The sequence below is a fragment of the Lepidochelys kempii genome, chromosome 7 (assembly GCF_965140285.1).
Source record: "Lepidochelys kempii isolate rLepKem1 chromosome 7, rLepKem1.hap1, whole genome shotgun sequence".
In the NCBI taxonomy this organism is placed as follows: Eukaryota; Metazoa; Chordata; order Testudines; family Cheloniidae; genus Lepidochelys; species Lepidochelys kempii.
In genome coordinates, this window is record NC_136386.1 from 52,103,228 (window position 1) to 52,126,725 (window position 23,498).

General features: G+C 46.1%; 1 protein-coding gene across 4 annotated transcripts in view; it reads left to right on the forward strand.

Annotated features, from left to right (window-relative positions):
• FANCD2 (FA complementation group D2) overlaps positions 1–23,498 on the forward strand; it is a 188,493-nt gene that overhangs the window by 60,392 nt on the left and 104,603 nt on the right. For 3 of the 4 annotated variants that reach the window (XM_073352718.1, XM_073352722.1, XM_073352721.2), the window contains exons 20-28: positions 3,893–3,953; positions 4,499–4,624; positions 11,598–11,671; positions 11,776–11,922; positions 13,042–13,142; positions 13,517–13,632; positions 14,352–14,460; positions 16,262–16,363; positions 22,191–22,303. In XM_073352718.1, the coding sequence (XP_073208819.1) occupies positions 3,893–3,953; positions 4,499–4,624; positions 11,598–11,671; positions 11,776–11,922; positions 13,042–13,142; positions 13,517–13,632; positions 14,352–14,460; positions 16,262–16,363; positions 22,191–22,303 (949 nt within the window). The remainder of the gene's footprint in view (positions 1–3,892; positions 3,954–4,498; positions 4,625–11,597; positions 11,672–11,775; positions 11,923–13,041; positions 13,143–13,516; positions 13,633–14,351; positions 14,461–16,261; positions 16,364–22,190; positions 22,304–23,498) is intronic. The other variant, XM_073352719.2, reaches the window with a different exon arrangement.

The following is a 23,498-nucleotide window of genomic DNA, read 5'->3' on the forward strand; positions in this document are numbered from 1 at the left end:
CCACAAGGTCTTGCTCAAGATCTGCAGAGACTGGGCTTGGGTTATTCTCATAGCACCAGCCTGGCCCCGCCAGCATTGGTACATGTCTCTCCTAGACACGTCAGTGGGAGCCCCGATTACCCAGCCGCTTTTCCCGGACCTTCTCACACAGGATCATGGGTGGCTCCAGCACCTGAACCTGCAGTCGCTGCATCTCACAGCCTGGACGCTCCATGGCTGAACCCGTCCAAGCTCTCCTGTTCAGAACAAGTCAGACAGGTTCTCTTGGGCAGTAGGAAACCCTCCTCTAGGGCCACGTACCTGGCCAAGTGGGAGAGATTTTCAGTTTGGTCAGCTCAGCATAACTTTCCCCCGGTGCTAGCCTCAGTGCCCCAGATTTTGGATTATCTTTTCCACCTAAAGCAGGAAGGTCTCTCCTTGTTTTCTATAAGAGTATACCTGGCTGTTATCTCGGCTTTCAACCCGGGGGTACAGGGCCGCTCGGTTTTCGCTAACTCCTGGTCAGTCACTTCCTGAAGGGCCTTGACAGGTTGTACCCACACATTCTCCAACCGGTTCCTGCTTGGGGCCTTAACTTGGTCCTCTCTAGGCTCATGGGCATCCCTTTGAGCCTCTAACAACATGCTTCCTGCTCTACCTCTTCTACAAGGTTGCGTTCCTAGTGGCGATAACTTCAGCCTGGAGGGTGTCCGAGCTTAGGGCTGTAACGTCCGAGCCGCCCTACACCATGTTTTTTAAGGACAAGGTTCAGCTCAAACCCCATCGGACCTTCCTCCCGAAGGTGGTATTGCAGTTCTACATCAACCAGGACATTTTCCTCCCGGTGTTCTACCCCAAGCCTCATGCGAGTAGCAGGGAGCAGAGACTCCACACTGTCGACGTCCGCAGAGCACTGGCCTTTTACATAGAAAGGACGAAACCATTCAGGAAGTCGGTACAGCTCTTCATCGCAGTAACGGACAGACTGAAGGGCCAGCGTGTTTCGATACGGTGCATTTCATCATGGATTATGGCCTTGTCATAAATATAAAGGGAAGGATAACCACGTTTCTGTATACAGTGCTATAAAATCCCTCCTGGCCAGAGGCAAAACCCTTTCACCTGGAAAGGGTTAAGAAGCTACGGTAACCTCGCTGGCACCTGACCCAAAATGACCAATGTGGGGACAAGATACTTTCAAATCTGGAGGGAGGGGGAAATAAAGGGTTCTGTCTGTCTGTGTGATGCTTTTGCCGGGAACAGATCAGGAATGCAGCCTTACAACTCCTGTTAAGTTAGTAAGTAATCTAGCTAGAAATGCATTAGGGCTCCTTTTGTTTAATGGCTGGTAAAATAAGCTGTGCTGGATGGAATGTATATTCCTGTTTTTGTGTCTTTTTGTAATTTAAGGTTTTGCCTAGAAGGATTCTCTGTGTTTTGAATCTGATTACCCTGTAAGGTATTTACCATCCTGATTTTACAGAGGTGATTCTTTTACCTTTTCTTTCTTTGAAATTCTTCTTTTAAGAACCTGATTGATTTTTCATTGTTCTTAAGATCCAAGGGTTTGGGTCTGTGTTCACCTGTACAAATTGGTGAGAATTCTTATCAAACCTTCCCCAGGAAAGGGGGTGTAGGGCTTGGGGGGATATTTTGGGGGAAGATGTCTCAAAGTGGGCTCTTTCCCTGTTCTTTGTTTAAAACACTTGGTGGTGACAGCATAGGGTTCAAGGACAAGACAAAGTTTGTACCTTGATGAAGTTTTTAACCTAAGCTGGTAAGAATAAGCTTAGGGGATCTTTCATGCAGGTCCCCACATCTGTACTCTAGAGTTCAGAGTGGGGAAGGAACCTTGTCAGGCCTGCATTACCAAGTGCTACAATCTAGCAGGGATCCCAGCGCCCCCGATAATGGCACACTCTACAAGAGCGCAAGCTTCATCAACAGCTTTCCTGGCCCAAGTCCCCACTCAGGAAATCTGCAGAGCGGCGATGTGGCCATCGATACACACTTTTGCTGCTCACTATGCAATTACTAGACAGGCCAGAAATGATGCAGTCTTTGGTAGAGCAGTACTTCAGTCAGTGGATAGCTCCGACCCCACCTCCTAATTTTGCTTGGGAGTCACCTGATTGGAATCGACATGAACAAGCACTCGAAGAAGAAAAAACAGTTACTCACCTTCTTGTAACTGTTGTTCTTCGAGATGTGTTGTTCATGTCCATTCCAATACCCACCCTCCTACCCCTCTGTTGGAGTAGCCGGCAAGAAGGAACTAAAGGGGTGGCGGTTTGGCAGGGCTATATATTAGGCGTCATAAGGGCGTGACTCCAGGGGGTGCCCAAGCTGACCCGACGGATGCTGCTAAGGGAAAAATCTTCCAGCCATCGTGCATGTGCGCATGCACACACCTGATTGGAATGGACATGAACAAAACATCTCGAAGAACAACAGTTACGAGAAGGTGAGTAACCGTTTTTTAATTGGTGACTTGATCACAGTTTATAATACCTACATGGGGAACTGAAGTTTGATAATAGAGTGCTCTTAAGTCTAACAGAAGGTGTAAGAAGTGCCAATGGCTGCAAGTTGAAGCTAGACAAATTCAGACTGGACATAAGTGCAGCTTTCTAATGGTGAACCATTTACCAAGGGTTGTGGTGCAGTCTCAATCACTTGGAATTTTTAAATCAAGATTGGACGTTTTTCTAAAAGTTTTGTTCTAGTTCAAATAAAAATTAATTCAGACAGGTCAGACTGATCACAATAGTCCCTTCAGGCTTTATAATCTATGAATTTCTTGTTCAGGGATGTGAGCACTATATGCTGAGTATGCAGAACAGTGGGCACAGCCAGTGGGGCTTTTAAGGGATCATACCTGGAACAAGAGGTTTCAGGGTTAGTTTAAATGGCTTTTTATTTGAGTTCCATTTAAGATGATCTGGCACACTCCCTGTGTAATTTTTCAGAGCCACTGAAAGCCCCACGGCTCACTAGAGGGTCTCAGAGGTCACAGCATAAAGTTGTTATGCAGGATCACACAATTCACTCGGTTGTCTTCAAAAAATGCTCTCACTGTTATGTTACATGGAGAGAAAAGCCCAGTCTAGCTGTCTGTCCAGGCCCATGAGCTAGCACACTTCCCAACAGCAGCTCTCAAAGGTGCTCTTCTGCATAACACTGTCTCTAGAGCACCTAATGAAAAGGACCCTGTAAAGTAGGTTTGATATTCTGGTAGGGCATGTTGGTGGGGAGTGTGTATTGGGGATCTGCGGAGCAGATTAAAACACTTCTACTTTACAAAGGTTCTATTGGCTTCCTGTAAAGTTTCTCTTTGCTATTGAAGTTCTTACCCCCTTTGAAGTACTGCATTGTGTGTGCAATGGCTATTAGGCAGGATGGACAGGGATGTTTGACAGAAGCTGGGAATGGGTGACAAGGGATGGATCACTTGGTGATTACCTATTCTGGGACACCTGGCATTGGCCAGTCAGAATACAGTATACTGGGCTAGATGGACCTTTGGTCTGACCCAGTATGGCCGTTCTTATGTTCTTATGTGCTTCAGTGATTCACCTGAACTTTCCATAGACAGTGCAGCCCTAGCCATCCTTTAGGTTAATCAACAGTCTTATGCCTACAATCCTGACACTGGAAACAAGAGCACTTTTTAACGATGCTCCAAGAATCTCCATATTACTCTCTGCCATTCCCTGTCTGTGCTGACACTTAAAACCTGATTGAAGAAATGCTTGGGCCTAAGTAGTGGAAGTTAGGCGTTTGCCCTTGTGGTAGGCCCATCTTTCCCATGAATAATTCCTCCAGGGCAGGGAGCCCTGTATCTTAGTGTAAACAGGTTTGAGCATCTTGCTGTGTAGCATACTGTGCAGTGAAAAGAGTTTGTTGATTTCAGAAGTAAAGAAGACAGGTGTTCATTGGAGAGAACACAGCAAAGTGAAGAGCACTGCAGACAGGTGAGTGCCAGGACAGTGTGTGTGCTGAAAGGAGACTGGAATCCATGCACTGCCAGGGGATTGTGCCAGGAGGGGGTGTGAAAAGCAGAGGAGATTGTCTCTCTGGAGAGGTCAGGGTCCCACTGGGCGAATGGGATATTGGTGTCAGTGCAGGGCCCGGGAATGGGGTAAGACAGTTTTGTGTGTCTGCAGAGAGCAGAATGAGAGGCCGTTTAGGGGAGTATAGAATCTGTGCTTGGTCTGTAACCACTTTCCTCCGAGGAGTTCAACAGTGCCTAGCAGAATGGGGTCATAGCCCATGACTGGGGCTGCTAGTCACTGTTGTAACACAAATACGTAATACGAGGGGTCAGGTCGGTGGAGAAAGGCAGAGGCTTGTGGGGTTTGTATGTCAGTGAGAGGGGCTGGGCAGGGCTTTGTGGGGGTTGTGTCTCAGTGGGAGAGTTTGGGAGGTGGAGAAGGGGGAGCTGTGGATCCTGCCTGTCTCTGATCAAGCTGGTGGGTAGGGTATGTATTATTCCCCTGTCATTGGTCCTTCTTTGCAGCTCTCCATCTTGCTCGATCTGGTGAGCTACTGCTGTGAGCAAAGTCCTGAGGCCTTGGCTCTGTATTACGATGAACTTGCCAACTTGATTGAGAAACAGAAAGGGAATTTGGATTCGCAAATCCTGGTATGTTACAGAGTGGTCTGTATTCAGTCAGTTATACTAACTCCTCGGTGACATGCAGGTTAACCAGGCATTATGGACAGCATCTGTGTAAGAATCACACGCCTGTCTGAAAATGTTGTTCCTGCTATTGCTACAGGTGACACCTAGGATTCCTGTAACTGACGGAGATTAGATGGAAAATCCAGTCTTTCAGCTTGTTTACTTTTTTGTTTACATACCTGGAGTGGTCTGTTGTTGGTGTATGCCTTTCACACAGCCACGGTGGAGAGAGAAACCTTTTTAAAAATAACAAATGTGGTTGTAAATGTACCAGACATAGCAGGGGGGATCAAGGGCAGGGGTAGAACCTGAAACTACTTTAAAAACTTTTTTTTTTTACATGGCATCCCTTTAAACATGCAGGGCTCTCTAATGTCCAAGGGTTTGGAGGAAACAGCATGGGGCTGCTTGGTGGGGGAGCAAGTTGGGACTTCTTTCTGCAGAGTCTCGATTGACCCTGCCTTTCCCCTTACTTGGGAGCCCTTTCAAACCCTGCTTTCCTTTCTACTGTGCCTACTGGGGAAGACAGTAGGTCATACTGGGGGTTGGGAGGGTGGCTGGTGGGGAATGTGAGACCATGGGGGAGCTGTTGTGGGGGTGGTCTTGTGCTGTCGGGGCACAGGAGGCAGGACTAGTATTGGGAGGAGGGTGGAACTTGGCTGTGCTGTGATTCTTGGAAGCAAGTACCAAGACCACAGCAATCACAGTTCATTAGCCAGTGCAGAAAGTCCAGAGTATTTAGTGCCATTGGCTTAGGGTTGCAGAGGTGACCTTGTGTTCTGCTTTGAAGCCTCTCTGGCTGTGTCTTCATTAGGAAAAAGTGTTCTTAACTTGAGTCAGCTAATGTTAGGTAAAATCCTAGCCCAGATGAGATGGTTAGGCGTTCTCACATGTTAGCAGGTCAAGGTAAAACTATGGGGAGCCTAGTTTGTAATTCAACTTGCTAGTTCATTTGAAGTTTACACATTGCCTTGTCTTCACTGGGATTTTATCTTGAGCAACCCACTCTCCCCCTTCATCCCCTACCCCATTGAAGACAATGCCTCTGTAGTTGGGAGATGGAAGAAGAACAAACCAATGTTGTGATTAGTGGTAGCAGAGTGGCCAGCCTGAGAGCTGGGGGCCCCAAGTAACCCAGAATTCTGCATCAAACATAGCATGCCTTGGGGAGAGGAACGATCATCCTGCACAGAATCTGTCAATGGGGACCCCTTGAATGGAGGTGTCCATCTGTCTTTGGGTGGCCACAGCCTGATAACCCCACTGCTAGAGAGCCCGGGGCTTTTTATAGCATGTTGGATTAGCTTCAGAAATAAAAAGGTTGAGAACCCCCTGCTCTGGAATAACCTCTGGGTGTTGGGTGCATGTAAGTCTGTGTAAAGGGGTGGGGAACAGGCAGCAGCAGGCCGGGAAGCTGGATAGTGCGATAATCTTCTTAAAATATTTGAATGTGGCGGAGACCTTCCCTTCCACAGTAGCTTAGTCAAACTGAATCAAGGACATGGGAGAATAATCACAATAATACCTAGTGGTTTCATAGCACTTTTCATTTCAAAGGCAGTGAGTAGCATTTTAGAGCTAGGGAAGCTGAGCCACAGACTGGGTAGTGATTGGCCCAAGGTCACATGGCAGATCTGGTAATAGGACCCAGTCTCCTCAGTCCCAGTCCAATGCTCTGGTCACTGGGCCACATAAGTGTATGAAATGCAGGGGGAAGAGGATGCTCTTCCCTTTCCAGGGAGAAAGAGATACTGGAAACCAATTAAGATCCCCACCCCTATCTTAGCCTTAGTCTACACTAGGAGTTGAGGTCGAATTTAGCAACGTTAAATCAATTTAACCCTGCACCCGTCCACACGACGAAGCCCTTTTTTTCGACTTAAAGGGCTTTTAAAATCGATTTTCTTACTGCACCCCCGACAAGGGGATTAGCGTTGAAATCAGCCTTGCCAGGTCGAATTTGGGTACTGTGGGCACAATTAGATGGTATTGGCCTCCGGGAGCTATCCCAGAGTGCTCCATTGTGACCGCTCTGGACAGCACTCTCAACTCAGATGAACTGGCCAGGTAGACAGGAAAAGGCCTGCGAACTTTTGAATTTCAAGTTCCTGTTTGGCCAGCGTGGCAAGCTGCAGGTGACCATGCAGAGCTCATCAGCAGAGGTGACCATGATGGAGTCCCAGAATCGCAAAAGAGCTCCAGCATGGACCAAACGGGAGGTACAGGATCTGATCACTGTGTGGGGAGAAGAATCCGTGCTATCAGAACTCCGTTCCAGTTTTCGAAATGCCAAAACCTTTGTCAAAATCTCCCAGGGCATGAAGGACAGAGGCCATAACAGGGACCCGAAGCAGTGCCGTGTGAAACTTAAGGAGCTCAGGCAAGCCTACCAGAAAACCAGAGAGGCGAACGGCCGCTCCGGGTCAGAGCCCCAAACATGCCGCTTCAGTGATGAGCTGCATGCCATTTTAGGGGTTCAGCCACCACTACCCCAGCCGTGTTGTTTGACTCCTTCAATGGAGATGGAGGCAACACGGAAGCAGGTTTTGGGGACGAGGAAGATGATGATGATGAGGTTGTAGATAGCTCACAGCAAGCAAGCGGAGAAACTGGTTTTCCCGACAGCCAGGAACTGTTTCTCACCCTGGACCTGGAGCCAGTACCCCCTAACCCACCCAAGGCTGCCTCCCGGACCCGCCAGGTGGAGAAGGGACCTCTGGTGAGTGTACCTTTTAAAAATACTATACATGATTTAAAAGCAAGCATGTTTAATGATTAATTTGCCCTGACATTCGTGGCTCTCCTGGATGTACTCCCAAAGCCTTTGCAAAAGGTTTCTGGGGAGGGCAGCCTTATTGCGTCCTTCATGGTAGGACACTTTACCACTCCAGGCCAGTAACACGTACTCGGGAATCATTGCAGCACAAAGCATTGCAGCGTATGTTTGCTGGTGTTCAAACAACATCCGTTCTTTATCTCTCTGTGTTATCCTCAGGAGAGTGATATCATTCATGGTTACCTGGTTGAAATAGGGTGCTTTTCTTAAGGGGACATTCAGAGGAGCCCGTTCCTGCTGGGCTGTTTGCCTGTGGCTGAACAGAAATGTTCCCCGCTGTTGGGAGCGGGGAGGGATGAGGGGCTAGCCATGTGGTGGGAGGAGGCAAAATGCGACCTTGTAACAAAAGCACATGTGCTACGTATGTAACGTTAACAGCAAGGTTTACCGTGAAAGAGTGTACCCATTGTTCTATAAAATGTGTCTTTTTAAATACCACTGTCCCTTTTTTTTTTTCTCCACCAGCTGCATGTGTTTCAAGGATCACAGGATCTTCTCCTTCCCAGAGGCTAGCAAAAATTAGAAGGCGAAAAAAGCGCATTCGCGATGAAATGTTCTCTGAACTCATGCAGTCCTCCCACACTGACAGAGCACAGACGAATGCGTGGAGGCAGATGATGTCAGAGTGCAGGAAAGCACAAAATGACCGGGAGGAGAGGTGGCAGGCTGAAGAGAGGGCTGAAGCTGAAAGGTGGCGGCAGTGTGATGAGAGGAGGCAGGATTCAATGCTGAGGCTGCTGGAGGATCAAACCAATATGCTCCAGTGTATGGCTGAGCTGCAGAAAAGGCAGCAGGAGCAAAAATCACCACCACAGCCCCTGTGTAACCAACCGCCCTCCTCCCCAAGTTTCATAGCTTCCTCACCCAGACGCCCAAGAACCTGGGGGGGGGGGGCCCTCTGGCCACCCAGCCACTCCACCCCAGAGGATTGCCCAAGCAACAGAAGGCTGGCATTCAATAAGTTTTAAAGTTTTAAACTTTTAAAGTGCTGTGTGGCCTTGTCCTTCCCTCCTCCACCACCCCTCCTGGTGCTTCTCTCCTCCACCACCCCTCGTGGGCTACCTTGGTAGTTATCCCCCTATTTGTGTGACGAATTAATAAAGAATGCATGAATGTGGAGCAACAATGACTTTATTGCCTCTGCAAGCGGTGATCGAAGGGAGGAGGGGAGAGTGGTTAGCTTACAGGGAAGTAGAGTGAACCAAGGGGCGGGGAGTTTCATCAAGGAGAAACAAACAGAACTTTCACACCGTGGCCTGTCCAGTCATGAAACTGGTTTTCAAAGCTTCTCTGATGCGCACCGCGCCCTCCTGTGCTCTCCTAACAGCCCTGGTGTCTGGCTGTGCGTAACCAGTGGCCAGGTGATTTTACTCAACCTCCCACCCCTCCATAAACGTCTCCCCCTTACTCTCACAGATATTGTGGAGCACACAGCAAGCAGTAATAACAGTGGGAATATTGGTTTTGCTGAGGTCTAACTGAGTCAGTAAACTGCACCAGCGCGCTTTTAAACGTCCAAATGCACATTCTACCACCATTCTGCACTTGCTCAGCCTGTAGTTGAACAGCTCCTGACTACTGTCCAGGCTGCCTGTGACATGAGCCATGGCATTAAGGGGTAGGCTGGGTCCCCAAGGATAACTATAGGCATTTCAACATCCCCAAAGGTTATTTTCTGGTCTGGGAATAAGGTCCCTTCCTGCAGCTGTTGAAACAGACCAGAGTTCCTGAAGATGTGAGTGTCATGTACCTTTCCCGGCCATCCCAAGTTGATGATGGTCCCTTGTGATCCACCAGTGCTTGCAGCACTATTGAAAAGTACCTCTTGCAGTTTATGTACTCGCTGGCTTGGTGCTCCGATGCCAAGATAGGGATATGGGTTCCGTCTATGGCCCCACCACGGTTAGGGAATCCCATTGCAGCAAAGCCATCCACTATGACCTGCACATTTCCCAGGGTCACTACCCTTGATATCAGCAGATCTTTGATTGCGTTGGCTACTTGCCTCACAGCAGCCCCCCACTCCACTCCAAATTGATTACTGACTGACCGGTAGCTGTCTGGTGTTGCAAGCTTCCACAGGGCTATTGCCACTCGCTTCTCAACTGTGAGGGCTGCTCTTATCTTGGTATTCTTGCGCCTCAGGGCAGGGGAAAGCAAGTCACAAAGTTCCATGAAAATGCCCTTACGCATGCGAAAGTTTCACAGCCACTGGGAATCGTCCCAGACCCGCAACACTATGCGGTCCCACCAGTCTGTGCTTGTTTCCCGAGCCCAGAATCGACGTTCCACCGCATGAACCTGCCCCATTAGCACCACATTGCCAGGGCCCGTGTTTTTGAGAGAAGTCTGTGTCCATGTCCTCATCACTCTCGTCACTGTGCTGACATCGCCTACTTGCCCGGTTTCGCTTTGCCAGGTTGTGGTGCTGCATATACGGCTGGATAATGCGTGTGGTGTTTAATGTGCTCCTAATTGCCAAAGTGATCTGAGTGGGCTCCATGCTTGCCGTGGTATGGCGTCTGCACAGAAAAAAGGCGCGGAACGATTGTCTGCCGTTGCTCTGACGGAGGGAGTGGCGACTGACGACATGGCTTACAGGGTTGGCTTACAGGGAATTAAAATCAACAAAGGGGGTGGCTTTGCGAGAAACAGAATGGCCCCCTCAAGGATAGAACTCAAAACTGGGTTTAGCAGGCCGTTGATATCACGGAGGGAGGGAGGAGAAAATGAATACAAAACAAATCTGGTCTATTTCTTGTTTTGAGCCACTTCATCTGTCTGTATACATCTTGCTGGCAGCAGACTGTGCAGTACGACCGCTAGCCATCGTCATCTCCTGGGTGCTTGGCAGAAGACGGTGCAGTATGACTGCTGGCCATCGTCTTCCGCTGGCTGCAGATTAAAAGACAGTGCGGGACTGAATTGCCACGAGACGAAACAAGGGAAATAACTTGGCTGAATCACTCCCATGTTTGCCCAGGCGCCCCTGACCTCATCGAGGTCGGTTAAAAGAGCACCCTGGACTACGTCGACGACGGCTACCAGTCATATTGCACTGTCTGCTGCCAAAAGGCAATAAACTGTTGCTGTATAGCAATGCAGTACCACGTCTGCCAGCAACCAGGAGACATACGGTGACGGTTAGCTGAGTGGGCTCCATGCTTGCCATGGTATGGCGTCTGCACAGGTAACTAAAGAAAAAAAGATGCAAAACGATTGTCTGCCCTTGCTTTCACAGAGGGAGGGAAGGGGGGGCCTGACGATATGTACCCAGAACCCACCCGCAACAATGTTTTAGCCCCATCAGGCACTGGGATTTCTACCCAGAATTCAAATGGGTGGTGGAGACTGCGGGAACTGTGGAATAGCTACCCACAGTGCAATGCTCCGAAAGTCGATGGTTGCCTCGGTACTGTGGACACAGTCCGCCGACTTCATGCACTTAGGGCATTTGTGTGGGAACACACACAATCGACTGTATAAAAACGCTTTCTACAAAACCGACTTCTATAAATTCGACCTAATTTCGTAGTGTAGACATACCCTTAGGCATTTATTCAGGTGTTTCCTATGTGTAATTTCTTGGAGCTTTCCTACTCCCCACAAACTGTTGGACAACTCTCTCCCCCTACCCCTATCCAATCCCATTAATTTCTATCTCTCCCTCAGCCATCGCTGATGATTTAAACGTGTAAAGTGCATGGAATCCAGTTTGCATGACATACAATACCAGCCCTTTGAAGCGTTTGGCATACTGTGGGTCAGGTCTTCAGTCAAAGACCTTCTCATGGATGCCACCTGTCCCAGTCCCATGGCTCCCCTGCTGCAACTAGAAGGCGTGGTTGCATGCAGAATGCATATTAAGAGAGTAGTAAGTAGAGCAGATGTTCGCTGCAGCTGCTTAGCAAAATCCCAGTTTTGTGTCTCAGCTTTCATTTCCTTTCCCTTTCCCAGGCTCCATGGCTCCTTGCACCCTGCTCTGATCTCTCCAGGATTCTTTAGTTTGGTTCTGCTCTCCTTTGTATCTGTTGTCCCTCTTGTTTGGGATCATCTTTCACTAACCCCTGTGCTAAGCTGTGGTTCTCTTTCTTCCAGGAGCGGATTGGGAAGAGTGTGGTGGAGGACTTTTCCAATGACTTTGTGGTAGATCTCACTCCTGTAGTTGATGGGTATGCTGGAGAAGTGCTAAGTGTTAATGCTAATAATATTTATTGTCAATAGCTAAATTTGCTAACATGATGCTGACTGCAACTGACAACTGGTTTCTCTGCAGTGTTCACCTGTTCCCAGTGAAGTCCTTGTATAACCTGGATGAAGATGAGAGTCAGGGAACAATTGTTATCAACCTATTGCCACTGCTGTCACAGAACTGGCTTGGCAAGAGTGTTGGTGAAATGGCAACTAGGAACCAGGGTAAAAAGTAAGTGATGCCTTCCTTTTAAAATCATTTCACTGTCCAATAAATTGCAGTGATGTTCTTTCCTCTTAGGGCCATGCACTATAAATTCTGGTCACAGTTCTGCCTCCCTAAGTGCCTATCAAATGACTAGACAGAAAAGTTAGGCAGGAGCCTGTATTCTTGTCCATTTCTTGCAAATGAAGATGTCTGGAGCTCTGTGGTGTGGGAGGGGCAGGATGATATAGTGGTTTGCGTGCTAGCCTGCCACAGACTCCCTGTGCTATGTTTGACAAGTTGCTTAGTCTCCCTTTGCCTCAGTTCCCCATTTGTACAATGGGGAAAATAGCATTTCCCTGCCTCCTGGAGATGTTGTAATAATAAATATATCAAAGATTATGATACTGTAGAAATGGGGTTGATATTAAGTACCATAGATAGATTTAGTTTAGAGAAAAGCTGGAGGAAGTGTGATTGACGTATATAATTGAGTGCTCCTTTTTTATTCCTTCTCCTTACACAAGAACAAGACATCCACTGAAACAGAAAGGTAGCAAAGTTAATACTCTAAAAGGAATTAATTTTTACCAACATATATTCAGCATTGGAACTTACTGCCACAAGAGCTCATTGAGGCCAGAAACTTTTTGGGTTCAAAAGAGAATTTGACATTTTGACATGAATGACAAGAAAATCCAGAGTTAGTGTGAAAAACACTTTTAGGAGGTACATGAGCCCTCCTCCCTCAGGGCAAAAGCAACCAGTTACTGAGGGAATTGGGAGGAAATTTCTCCTTCACAATTGCTCACTTCACAGCTTCTCACACCTTCTTCTGACTCATTTGGTATTGCCCAGACACTGGATTAAATGGACCCTGGTCTGGTCTAATCTGATCGGTTCAAGTACAGCTTCTTTTCTACCTGTGGAACTTTACCCTAATCATTTGAGATCAAGGACTTTACTCTTTAGAAGCAAAACTGAGGGAGAAAAGTTAACCATGGTGCTTTTCTTCCCTGCAGACTGGCAGGGGCAGAATATTACAAATGGGCAGTGGCTTCAGAGGGACAGGAAATATTTTTCTTTCTTGAGGTTCCCCTGCTGAGTAGTAGAGTGCAGAAAACAGCCTATCTCTTCTTTTCCCAGGATAGTGTCTCCAGAGTGTCTGTGTCCCTCTTTCCGATTGCTGAGGCTTTACACGACAGAACAACACAATGGGAGCATGGAGGAGATCGATGCCTTGCTAGGTATAGGGAATAGCCATTGAGCTGTACCTGTCTGAGCCCTTCTCCCTGCCCTAGTTCTGCCAACAATCTCTGCAGTCATGGCAGGGTCTCCAGGACTGGTACAGGAGAGATTGAGGTGTTGTGTTACCCGCACCCCTCCGGACATGGTGGGCTGCTCTCTGACCTGAGGGAGGTGGCTGGCTGGGCTCGGTTTCCTCTGGTGGGAGGTTGAGTTCAAAAGTGCTCAGTGTGGTGGTTGGTACAGTGCATGCAATGGGAATAAAGCATTCTCCACACAAAGGGAAGCCATGTGAGTGAGAGTGCCAGAGATGGATGTCATGGTAACTGAGCCCGGCAAGCAGAGTTCAAGTAGCCCTGTTCCTGCTCTGTTACAGGCTGTCCCCTATACCTGACTGACTTGGAGATAGAAGGGAAGCTGGGCTCCTTAGCCAAGCAGGAAAGGGAATTCCTGTGCTCACTCTTGTTCAATGCCCTCAATTGGTTCCGTGAGGTGAGTGGAACTGCAGAAAGAGGCTAGGCCTTCCACTGCTCACTTCATATCTTACTGTGCTACAGAATTTTGTATTGTAATCACCTTCTAACAGGCTTGTAACATGTCACCTGTGCAATGGGGGAGTTGGCAGGTCCAGGCCCCCATGGACCTGTCTTGCCCCTCAAATGCAGGGGAGGGCAGTTGGGTGGGCACAGATCCCTTCATCTCTTCCCTGCTCGCCCCCCAGTTGGATTGGGCACAGACCCCCATGTCCCTAGGCACTCTCTTTCAGATTTCAGGGATTCTGTAGTGAAGACCAGCTGTAAGTGGCTTCACAGGGAGTGCTGTTTACAATTCATGTCCCTTCCTGGTGGATGGCTTCCTGGCTGTCACTTGTCTCAGTCTTTGGGATAGACAAACGCATCATGTGTTAATTCCTCTCCCCTAATTAATATGTTCACCAGTCCCTCTTTGTAAACATGTCTAAAAGGATGTCCAGTAGCTGCTTCTGTGTAGCAATTATGAGAGAGACATGGGCATTGCTGCTCTGATAGTTTTTTTCTGATGGAATTCTGAAGAGATGGGTTTTTCTGTGCAGCCGGGATTCAGAGATATAAACTGCCTGTGTGAATGGTGTCACCCAGATGTTCGGGACAAGTAGATGTTAGTCAGGCAGGAGAAATTAATTACTGAATAGTGCCCCTTTTGTTGCTAATGAGTATGATTTGTATCTATAGGTCGTGAATGCCTTCTGTAAGCAACAGGACCTTGAGATGAAAGGGAAAGTTTTGACTCGATTACAGAACATCACCGAGCTACAGAACATGCTAGGAAAGTGCTTAGCAGGTGAGCTATGCAGAATACAGGATCCAGAGTCTAAGTGAGAATTTGCCCTTGGAAGGGGACCACTCTGCATGGCTAAATGCCTTGTATAGTTATTCTCTGAATTACGTCTTCATTTGAACTTCTCCTACACTATTCCCAACAGCCATCAGCAAATGTTGATGGAATCTGGTAGAAAGTGACAGACACTCTAGTAAGCTAATTAATAGCCGTATCATGAAGAGACAATGTCTCACCAGAGTAGATCTGGTTGTAACAAATGTGCATTATAAGTAGGACCCTACCAAATTCATGGTCCATTTTGGTCAATTTCACAGTCATAGGATTTTTAAAATTGTAAATGTCATGATTTCAGCTATTTAAATCTGAAATTTCACAGTGTTGTAATTGTAGGGGTCCTAACCCAAAAAAGACTTGGGCTGGGGTGTGTGTCACAAGGTTTTTGTAGTGGAAGTTGCGGTACTGCTACACTGACTTCTGTGCTGCTGCTGGTGGCGGCTCTGCCTTCAGAGCTGGGCAGCTGGAGCGCGGTGGCTGCTGACCGGGAGTCCAGCTCTGAAGGCAGAGCCGCCACCAACAGCAGCAGCACAGAAGTAAGGATGACATGGTATGGTATTGCCACCCTTACTTCTAGGAGGCTGCTTGCAGAGCTGGGTCCTCAGTCAGCAGCCACCACTCTCTGGCTGTCCAGCTCTGAATGCAGCAGCCTAGAAGTAAGGGTGACAATACCATCCCATGTCTGCCTTCAGAGCTGGTATGGTATGGTATTGCTACCCTTACTTCTGTGCTGCTGCTGGCAGGGCGCTGCCTTCAGAGCTGGGTGCCAGACCAATAGCCACTGCTTTCCAGCCTCCCAGCTCTGAAGGCTGTGCAGAAGTAAAGATGGCAATACTGTGACTCCCCCCACCCCCCAAAATAACCTTGCGACTCCCCTGCATCTCCCTTTTGGGTCAGGACCCCCAATTTGAGAAATGCTAGTCTCCCCTGTGAAATCTGTATAATAGGGGGTAAAAACACATGAAAGACTATATTTCATGGTCCGTGATGTGTTTTTAATGGCCGTGAATTTGGTAGGGCCCTAATTATAAGCCCCATTTTTAAATCTTTGGATAAACTGAGGTCTGGAAGTAGTAAGCAAGCTCTAGCCCTTTAAACTGCTGCAGCAACATAAAGAGGGCAGCAATGGCCCCAGGGGAATACCCTGAAATAAGAGTAAAAAGAAAAGAAGTACTTGTGGCACCTTAGAGACTAACCAATTTATTTGAGCATAAGCTTTCGTGAGCTACAGCTCACTTCATCGGATGCATCCGATGAAGTGAGCTGTAGCTCACGAAAGCTTATGCTCAAATAAATTGGTTAGTCTCTAAGGTGCCACAAGTACTCCTTTTCTTTTTGTGAATACAGACTAACACGGCTGTTACTCTGAAACCTGAAGTAAGAGTGTTTGTTCCCTGGCTGGCCTAGAGTTGCAGGAATGGTTCTGTGCTGGCCTCCCTATCAGCCCCCAGTGTAAGGGCATACAGGAGGTGAGGCCAGAGAGCACTGGGTCCTGGTCATTCTTATTTGGCACATGGCAGAAAGAGAGCCATTTCCGCCAGGACATAAGTTAGAGCAACCTTGATGGTGCTCTACCTTCCAGACACTATGGAGGGATCAAAGGTAACTTAAGGCATTAAGCATAGGAGTAGAGGAGGAGGTGACCAGGATCAGTGGGGGCATTTCCCATGGAAGTCTAGCTTGCTCATATTTTATTGTTTATGTGAAGAACTGAACTCACTGACTTACTGTCCTCTGACTCTTTCAGCAAGCCCTGGCTATGTACTTCCCCCAGCTATTTTTGACTGTGAAGCCCTGGAAGCAGCACCAACTGTCAATGCTGTTGGTCTAGTTAAAAAGAAGAAAACAGGTAGAGAAAATTCCTCAAAATACTTATGCACACAGTTTGCAGTCAAGGATTCAGCGGAATTGCACAGCTGTAGCCACATTAGTGCAACCTTAGAAACAGAGATCAGATCCAGGGTCTGTACAGCCCAGTATCTGTTCTCTGACAGTGGCCAGCACCAGATGCTTCAGAGGAAGGTGCAAGAAATGCTGCAGTAGGTGGTTATGGGATAACCTGCCTCCAGGGGAAGTTTCCTCTTAATTCCCAGTAGTTAGAGGTCTGTTTAAGCCCTGGGGTTTATATCTTTCCAAAACTTATTGTATAATATTTACTAGGGCTGTAGATTAATTCCAGTTAACTCACACGATTAACTCAGAAAAATTAATTGTGATTAAAAAATGTGATTGCAATTAATCGCAGTTTTAATCTCACTGTTAAAAATAGAATACCAATTGAAATTTATTAACTATTTTTGGATGTTTTTCTTCATTTTCAAATGTATTGATTTCAATTACAATACGGAATATAAAGTGTACAGTGCTCACTTTATATTATTATTTTTATTACATATATTTGCACTGCAAAAATGATAAAAGAAATAGTATTTTTCAATTCACCTCATACAAGTATCATAATGCAATCTCTTTATCGTGAAAGTGCAACTTACAAATGTAGATTTTTTTTATTACATAACTGCACTCAAAACCAAAACTATGTAAAACTTTAGAGTCTACAAGTCTACTCAGTCCTACTTCTTATTCAGCCAATCACTAAGAAGCCAGCAGCATTATCTCCCGTAAATGTAAACAAACTAGTTTTTCTTATTTACAATGTCATCTGAAAGTGAGAAATAATCTATTTTATTTTCTTATGGATTTGGTGATTTTCTTATGGATTTGGTTGTTGCTAGTGGGGAGAGATTTAAAGGGGGAACCTATTAATAAACAAACTTTTCTCAGTGGATTAAGAGCTGTATAGGGCATTGTTACACCTTAGCCAGAAAGCCAGTACCTCCTGGCTTGAAGACACACCTCACCAGAGCCACAGTAGTGGTTTCAGTAGCACACCTTAGGCACATTCCCCTGTGCGAGATTTGTAAAGCAGCAACTTGGAGTTCCACGCACACCTTTATCTTTGCACATCCAGTTTGTGAGAGTGGTGCTGCAGTCTGTATCTAACTAGAACTCCTCACCCGCCTTCCTCCTGATGGAGCACTGCTTGCCAATCTCCCATAAATGGGAATGCACAGAGGCCTTTGAAGTCACCTCTGTGCATTCAGAGTACCTACCTAACTGCCTCTCTACCTCAGAGTTCTATACAACATTAGGACTCTGGTCTAAGGAGAAAGAACTAAAGCCATTGGAGAGATCCGCTCCCTGATACAGAGTAGGTGATGACATCATCTTCACGCAAGAATACTCATGAACTCCCTAATGGACAAAGCTTTTTAGTGAATTTCTGTAGCTCGACATTAGGGGGTGCCATATCCCACACGTGTAAATGTAGAGGCAACTCTTGAAGAAGACGTTACTGCTAGGTAGCCTCTCTTTATAATTCTGGATCTTCTTGTTACCCAGAGAAATGTTTCATCTTATCCACACTGACATCCTCGAACAAGGAATATGTGCCTCTGTGTGCCTGGGGTAGTCCTTACTGAAAATGCCAAGTTCAGGGAAGACTGCAAAAGGAAGAGCAGACACTCCCAAAGTGGTGGTTAATACTGAAGTCAAAATCACCAACAGTCATAAACTGTGCTTCTGATCCCCCCCACTGGTTGTTGAGAAGCAAAAAATAGAAATCACACTACTGCCTTTATTGCATTCCAGTTCTCTGGCCCTCAGTCAGCACCTAGGTCCAGTACAGCGAGAAGTTATTTAAAAACTCTGCTCACATATACAAAATGTTCTTCTGACACCAAAGGGCTAGCCATGTTACCAGGTCAATATTAGTTTGGATCTTACCCAAAATACCATGTTGCTAACCAATCCTTTAGTGTCTAAAACTAAAGATTATTATAAAGAAAAAAAGAAAGAACAAGAAGAGAGTTGTTAAATGGTGAAGTGGTCAGATATATGGACTTTGAAGTCTCGGTATGTATCAGGTTCTTAGCAGTATTGGTGAGTTTGCTGGCTTGAAAGTCCCTCTGGAACACATCCACAGCTTGGATGGGTCATTCAGTCCTTTGTTGAGAGCTTGAGTTTTTAGAAAAGTTACTCCAAAGGTTAAAAGCAGGAATGAAGACAAAAAGGAGATGATGCAGCTGCCTTTTTATATCCTTTATCATGCGGCTTGTACTTCCTGTGTCCCAAACACAAGCTTCACAGCACATGGCATTGAAAAGCCTTAGAGTTCTGCCCATAGGCATGCCCCTACATGACTTGCTGACTCCTAAAGTGTAGCCCCTGGCTTTTTCAATGGGTTCATTATATAGCTGAAGACCCTTGATGGGCCATCAAACAGGTTAAGTCGTGATGCCAACCTGTCTGGGGGTGTCACCCAGAAACACAGCATAAGCTTTGAAACACAGATATATCATACATATCTATAACTGGTTTAGTGATCATAAATGGTCACACTGGTTTAGTGATTATAAATGGTTTAGTGATCAATGGCTCCATATCTAGTTGGCAGCCGGTATCAAGTGGAGTACCCCAAAGGTCGGTCCTGGGGCCGGTTTTGTTCAATATCTTCATAAATGATCTGGAGGATGGTGTGGATTGCACTCTCAGCAAATTTGCGGATGATACTAAACTGGGAGGAGTGGTAGATACGCTGGAGGGGAGGGATAGGATACATAAAGACCTAGACAAATTGGAGGATTGGGCCAAAAGAAATCTGATGAGGTTCAATAAGGATAAGTGCAGGGTCCTGCACTTAGGACGGAAGATCCCAATGCACCGCTACAGACTAGGGACCGAATGGCTAGGCAGCAGTTCTGCGGAAAAGGACCTAGGGGTGACAGTGGACGAGAAGCTAGATATGAGTCAGCAGTGTGCGCTTGTTGCCAAGAAGGCCAATGGCATTTTGGGATGTATAAGTAGGGGCATAGCCAGCAGATCGAGGGACGTGATCGTTCCCCTCTATTCGACATTGGTGAGGCCTCATCTGGAGTACTGTGTCCAGTTTTGGGCCCCACACTTCAAGAAAGATGTGGATAAATTGGAGAGAGTCCAGCGAAGGGCAACAAAAATGATTAGGGGACTGGAACACATGAGTTCTGAGGAGAGGCTGAGGGAGCTGGGATTGTTTAGCCTGCAGAAGAGAAGAATGAGGGGGGATTTGATAGCTGCTTTCAACTACCTGAAAGGGGGTTCCAAAGAGGATGGCTCTAGACTGTTCTCAATGGTAGCAGATGACAGAACGAGGAGTAATGGTTTCAAGTTGCAGTGGGGAAGGTTTAGATTGGATATTAGGAAAAACTTTTTCACTAAGAGGGTGGTGAAACACTGGAATGCGTTACCTAGGGAGGTGGTAGAATCTCCTTCCTTAGAGGTTTTTAAAGTCAGGCTTGACAAAGCCCTGGCTGGGATGATTTAACTGGGAATTGGTCCTGCTTTGAGCAGGGGGTTGGACTAGATGACCTTCTGGGGTCCCTTCCAACCCTGATATTCTATGATTCTATGAACTCACAATATAAAAAGAAAAGGAGTACTTGTGGCACCTTAGAGACTAACAAAATTGTCAAATAAATTATGCTCAAATAAATTTGTTAGTCTCTAAGGTGCCACAAGTACTCCTTTTCTTTTTGCTAATACAGACTAACACGGCTGCTACTCTGAAACCTGTCACAATATAAAGGTGATACAAATATATAAACAAGATCATTATATTTGGCAAATCATAACATTTTCACAGATACCGTACGTGGCATATCTGTCGGATTCCTTGCAATTTTATAATATTGGTATCAACAATATCATAAAGTGTCTCCCATATTCCATACAGCATCACAGAGTCCACATCAAACATTATGTGAAAAACTATTTTCTTTTGTTAGTTTTCAATTTGCTCCTTTTTGATTTCACTGAATGTCCCCTTCTTTTTGTGGTAAGAAACAGGGAGAATAGAAGCTTTCCATCTAACCTCTCTAGACCATTGTGATGGGATCCCTTGGGTACAACATGAAATTGTGGGACTGCTGTGCTCCCCTTACTCTCTAGCCTGGGTTTTCTCTCACAATGGTTTGCCAGTGACAAACAGCAAATCCTTCCAGGCGCTGTTATCTTGCACGAATGTTCTCCAAGGTACTCATGAACTATACACAGGGAAACACCAGCAAATATTCCCAGCCTTACACCCCAGGAATGTACCATCTTACACTCCTCAAGACCTTTTCTTGAACAGTACAAGCTCATTAATTAGTTCGCCACTTCGTCAAAGGATAGTGGACATGCACCAGCCTTTGTAACCTGAGCAGATTCCCCAGGCACTTTAGACAAACCCACTGGTAAGAATAAAACATTAAAATAAATTTATTAACTACAGAAAGAGAGCTTTTAAGTGATGGGCATAAAGGTCAGAGATATTTACCTATGAAAATAAAAAGTAAACACGCATTCTAAATCCTAAACTTATAGACTAAGCAAGATTTGAATCAAACAGCTTTTCTAACCTGACTGGATGTTGGAGGCAGGTTACAGTTCTTAATACACAGGCTGAATTTCCTTCTCTGCTTGGGACAGTCTCCTCAGTTCAAAGTCTGTGTCTTCCTGGCATTCTTATTGCCTTCAGTGTAGGTGGGGCAGGAGAGAGGTGGAATCATGGTGCCATGCCACTGTCCCTTATTTTATACTCTCAATTCATGTCCCAGACATGTCCTGGTTGGCCTTGCTGAGTCACAGAGTTGAGCAATCTCCCATTGTGTGGTGCTTATGCAACTGAGTCATAGAGTTGAGCAATTCTTATTGTGTGATGCTTACACAACTGTCTTTTACAGAATTGTAAATACCTTGTTTACAATTCCCCTATTGATCAATGGTCATTTAACGCCCGCCTGGGTATGGGTTACCACCCTTTAGTCACTGGAGAGCTAGCAGTGGGCATTTCCCAAACTCACAACATAGTTTAATACCAACCATATAGCAAATCTTATACACACTAACAATATACATATTTTGACAGAACAGTGGTTTTCAGCAGATCATGAGCTTTCATATGACGACTTGCAAGGCACACTTTGTTTGAAATATCACAACCATATACCAATCATGAATATGGGGGTTACAGGATGCTACTTTGAGGTATAGCATGTCACAACCATGCATTATTGTATGAACTTATTATTATTATTTGTATTACCATAGCACGTAGGAGCTCTAGTCATGGACCAGGACTCCATTGTGCTAGGCACTGTAAAAACATAAAATACTTTTATCTTGACCTCTCTAAGGTGACAGTCCCAATCTTTTCAGTTTCTGTGCAGATGAGAATTTTACTAAGCTTCTAATTATTCTCATCACCTTTCTCTGAACCCTTTCTCCTTCTGCAGATAGGGTGACTAGTCCTGAACCCAGTATTCTAGGTGAGGGCATTTCTATTGATTTATAGCACTGCATTATAATATATGTAGATAATAGTAAAAACATGGGGCCCAATTAAGTAAACTAGTTTAAGAAAAAAAGAAAAAGAAAAAAGAGTGTTTGGGGAAGGGACCCCAAATGTCCTGGGCCCTGCAATTTCAGGCTGTGACCCTGGCTATCTCCAATATAGTCTTTATGTTGTGCTTTGTCAGCTGCATTCCTAAATCTGACTAGATTACAGCATGAGCATTCCCCTATCAGTAGCCTGGCTGACCTCTCGCAGAGGCTCAGGTTTGGCATGGGCTATGTTTGTAAAACTGTTTCTCTTCTAGGAGGAAAAAAACAAAAATCTGAAGGCAGCAAAGACTCCTCTGCAGACCACTCACAAATGGAGGAGAATCCTGAGGGAAATCAGTCCGAAGCTGAGACCACCCAGCTAGAGAAGGTACTATTGGTAAAAGGGGCTTGTGGGGGATAAGAAAGGGGTGAGTAAAACAGAAAGCGAGGAGAGGGACTCTTAACAGTGATAGAAATCTCAGTTCAAGAGCTCAGTGCTGCTTTCTGACATGATCCTCACATCTGAGCTTGGAAAGTCGGTTCTTGTTTGAGTGTCCTCTGCATATTTCTGGTCTTGTGATGCACTGACCAGTGTAGCTGAGACAGTGGAACCTTCTGGTAGTGTTTGAGCAGATTCTAAAGGTGTGGCTATCGAAGGTTGCATGGCTGTTGCCACCTAAATTCCTTCCAACCACAGCAGCAAAAGAACGTGAACCTCTTTGGATTTCTAATGTACTCAATGCTTTTTTTACCTCTGTCTTCATGAACAAGGTCAGCTTCCAGACTACTGTACTAGGCTGCACAGCATGGGGAGGAGGTGACCAGCCCTCTGTGGAGAAAGAAATGGTTCAGGACTATTTAGAAAAGCTGGACAAGCACAAGTCCATGGGGCCAGATGTACTGCATACGAGGGAGGTCCTGGATGACTGGAAAAAGGCTAATGTAGTGCCCATCTTTAAAAAAGGGAAGAAGGAGAATCTGGGGAACTACAGGCCAGTCAGCCTCACCTCAGTCCCTGGAAAAATCATGGAGCACATCCTCAAGGAATCAATTCTGAAGCACTTAGAGGAGAGGAAAGTGATCAGGAACAGTCAGCATGATTCATCAAGGGCAAGTCATGCCAGACTAACCTAATCAACTTCTATAACAAGATAACTGGCTCTTTGGATGAGGGGAAAGCAGTGGACGTGTTATTCCTTGACTTTAGCAAAGCTTTTGATATGGTCTCCCACAGTATTCTTGCCAGCAAGTTAAAGAAGTATGGGCTGGATGAATGGACGAAAAGGTGGATAGAAAGCTGGCTAGATTGTCGGGCTCAACGGGTAGTGATCAATGACTCCATGTCTAGTTGGCAGCCGGTATCAAGCGGAGTGCCCAAAGGGTCAGTCTTGGGGCTGGTTTTGTTCAATATCTTCATAAATGATCTGGAGGATGGCGTGTACTGCACCCTCAGCAAGTTTGCAAATGACACTAAACTGGGAGGAGTGGTAGATACGCTGGAGGGTAGGGATAGGATATGGAGGGCCCTAGACAAATTAGAGGATTGAGCCAAAAAGAAATCTGATGAGGTTCAACAAGGACAA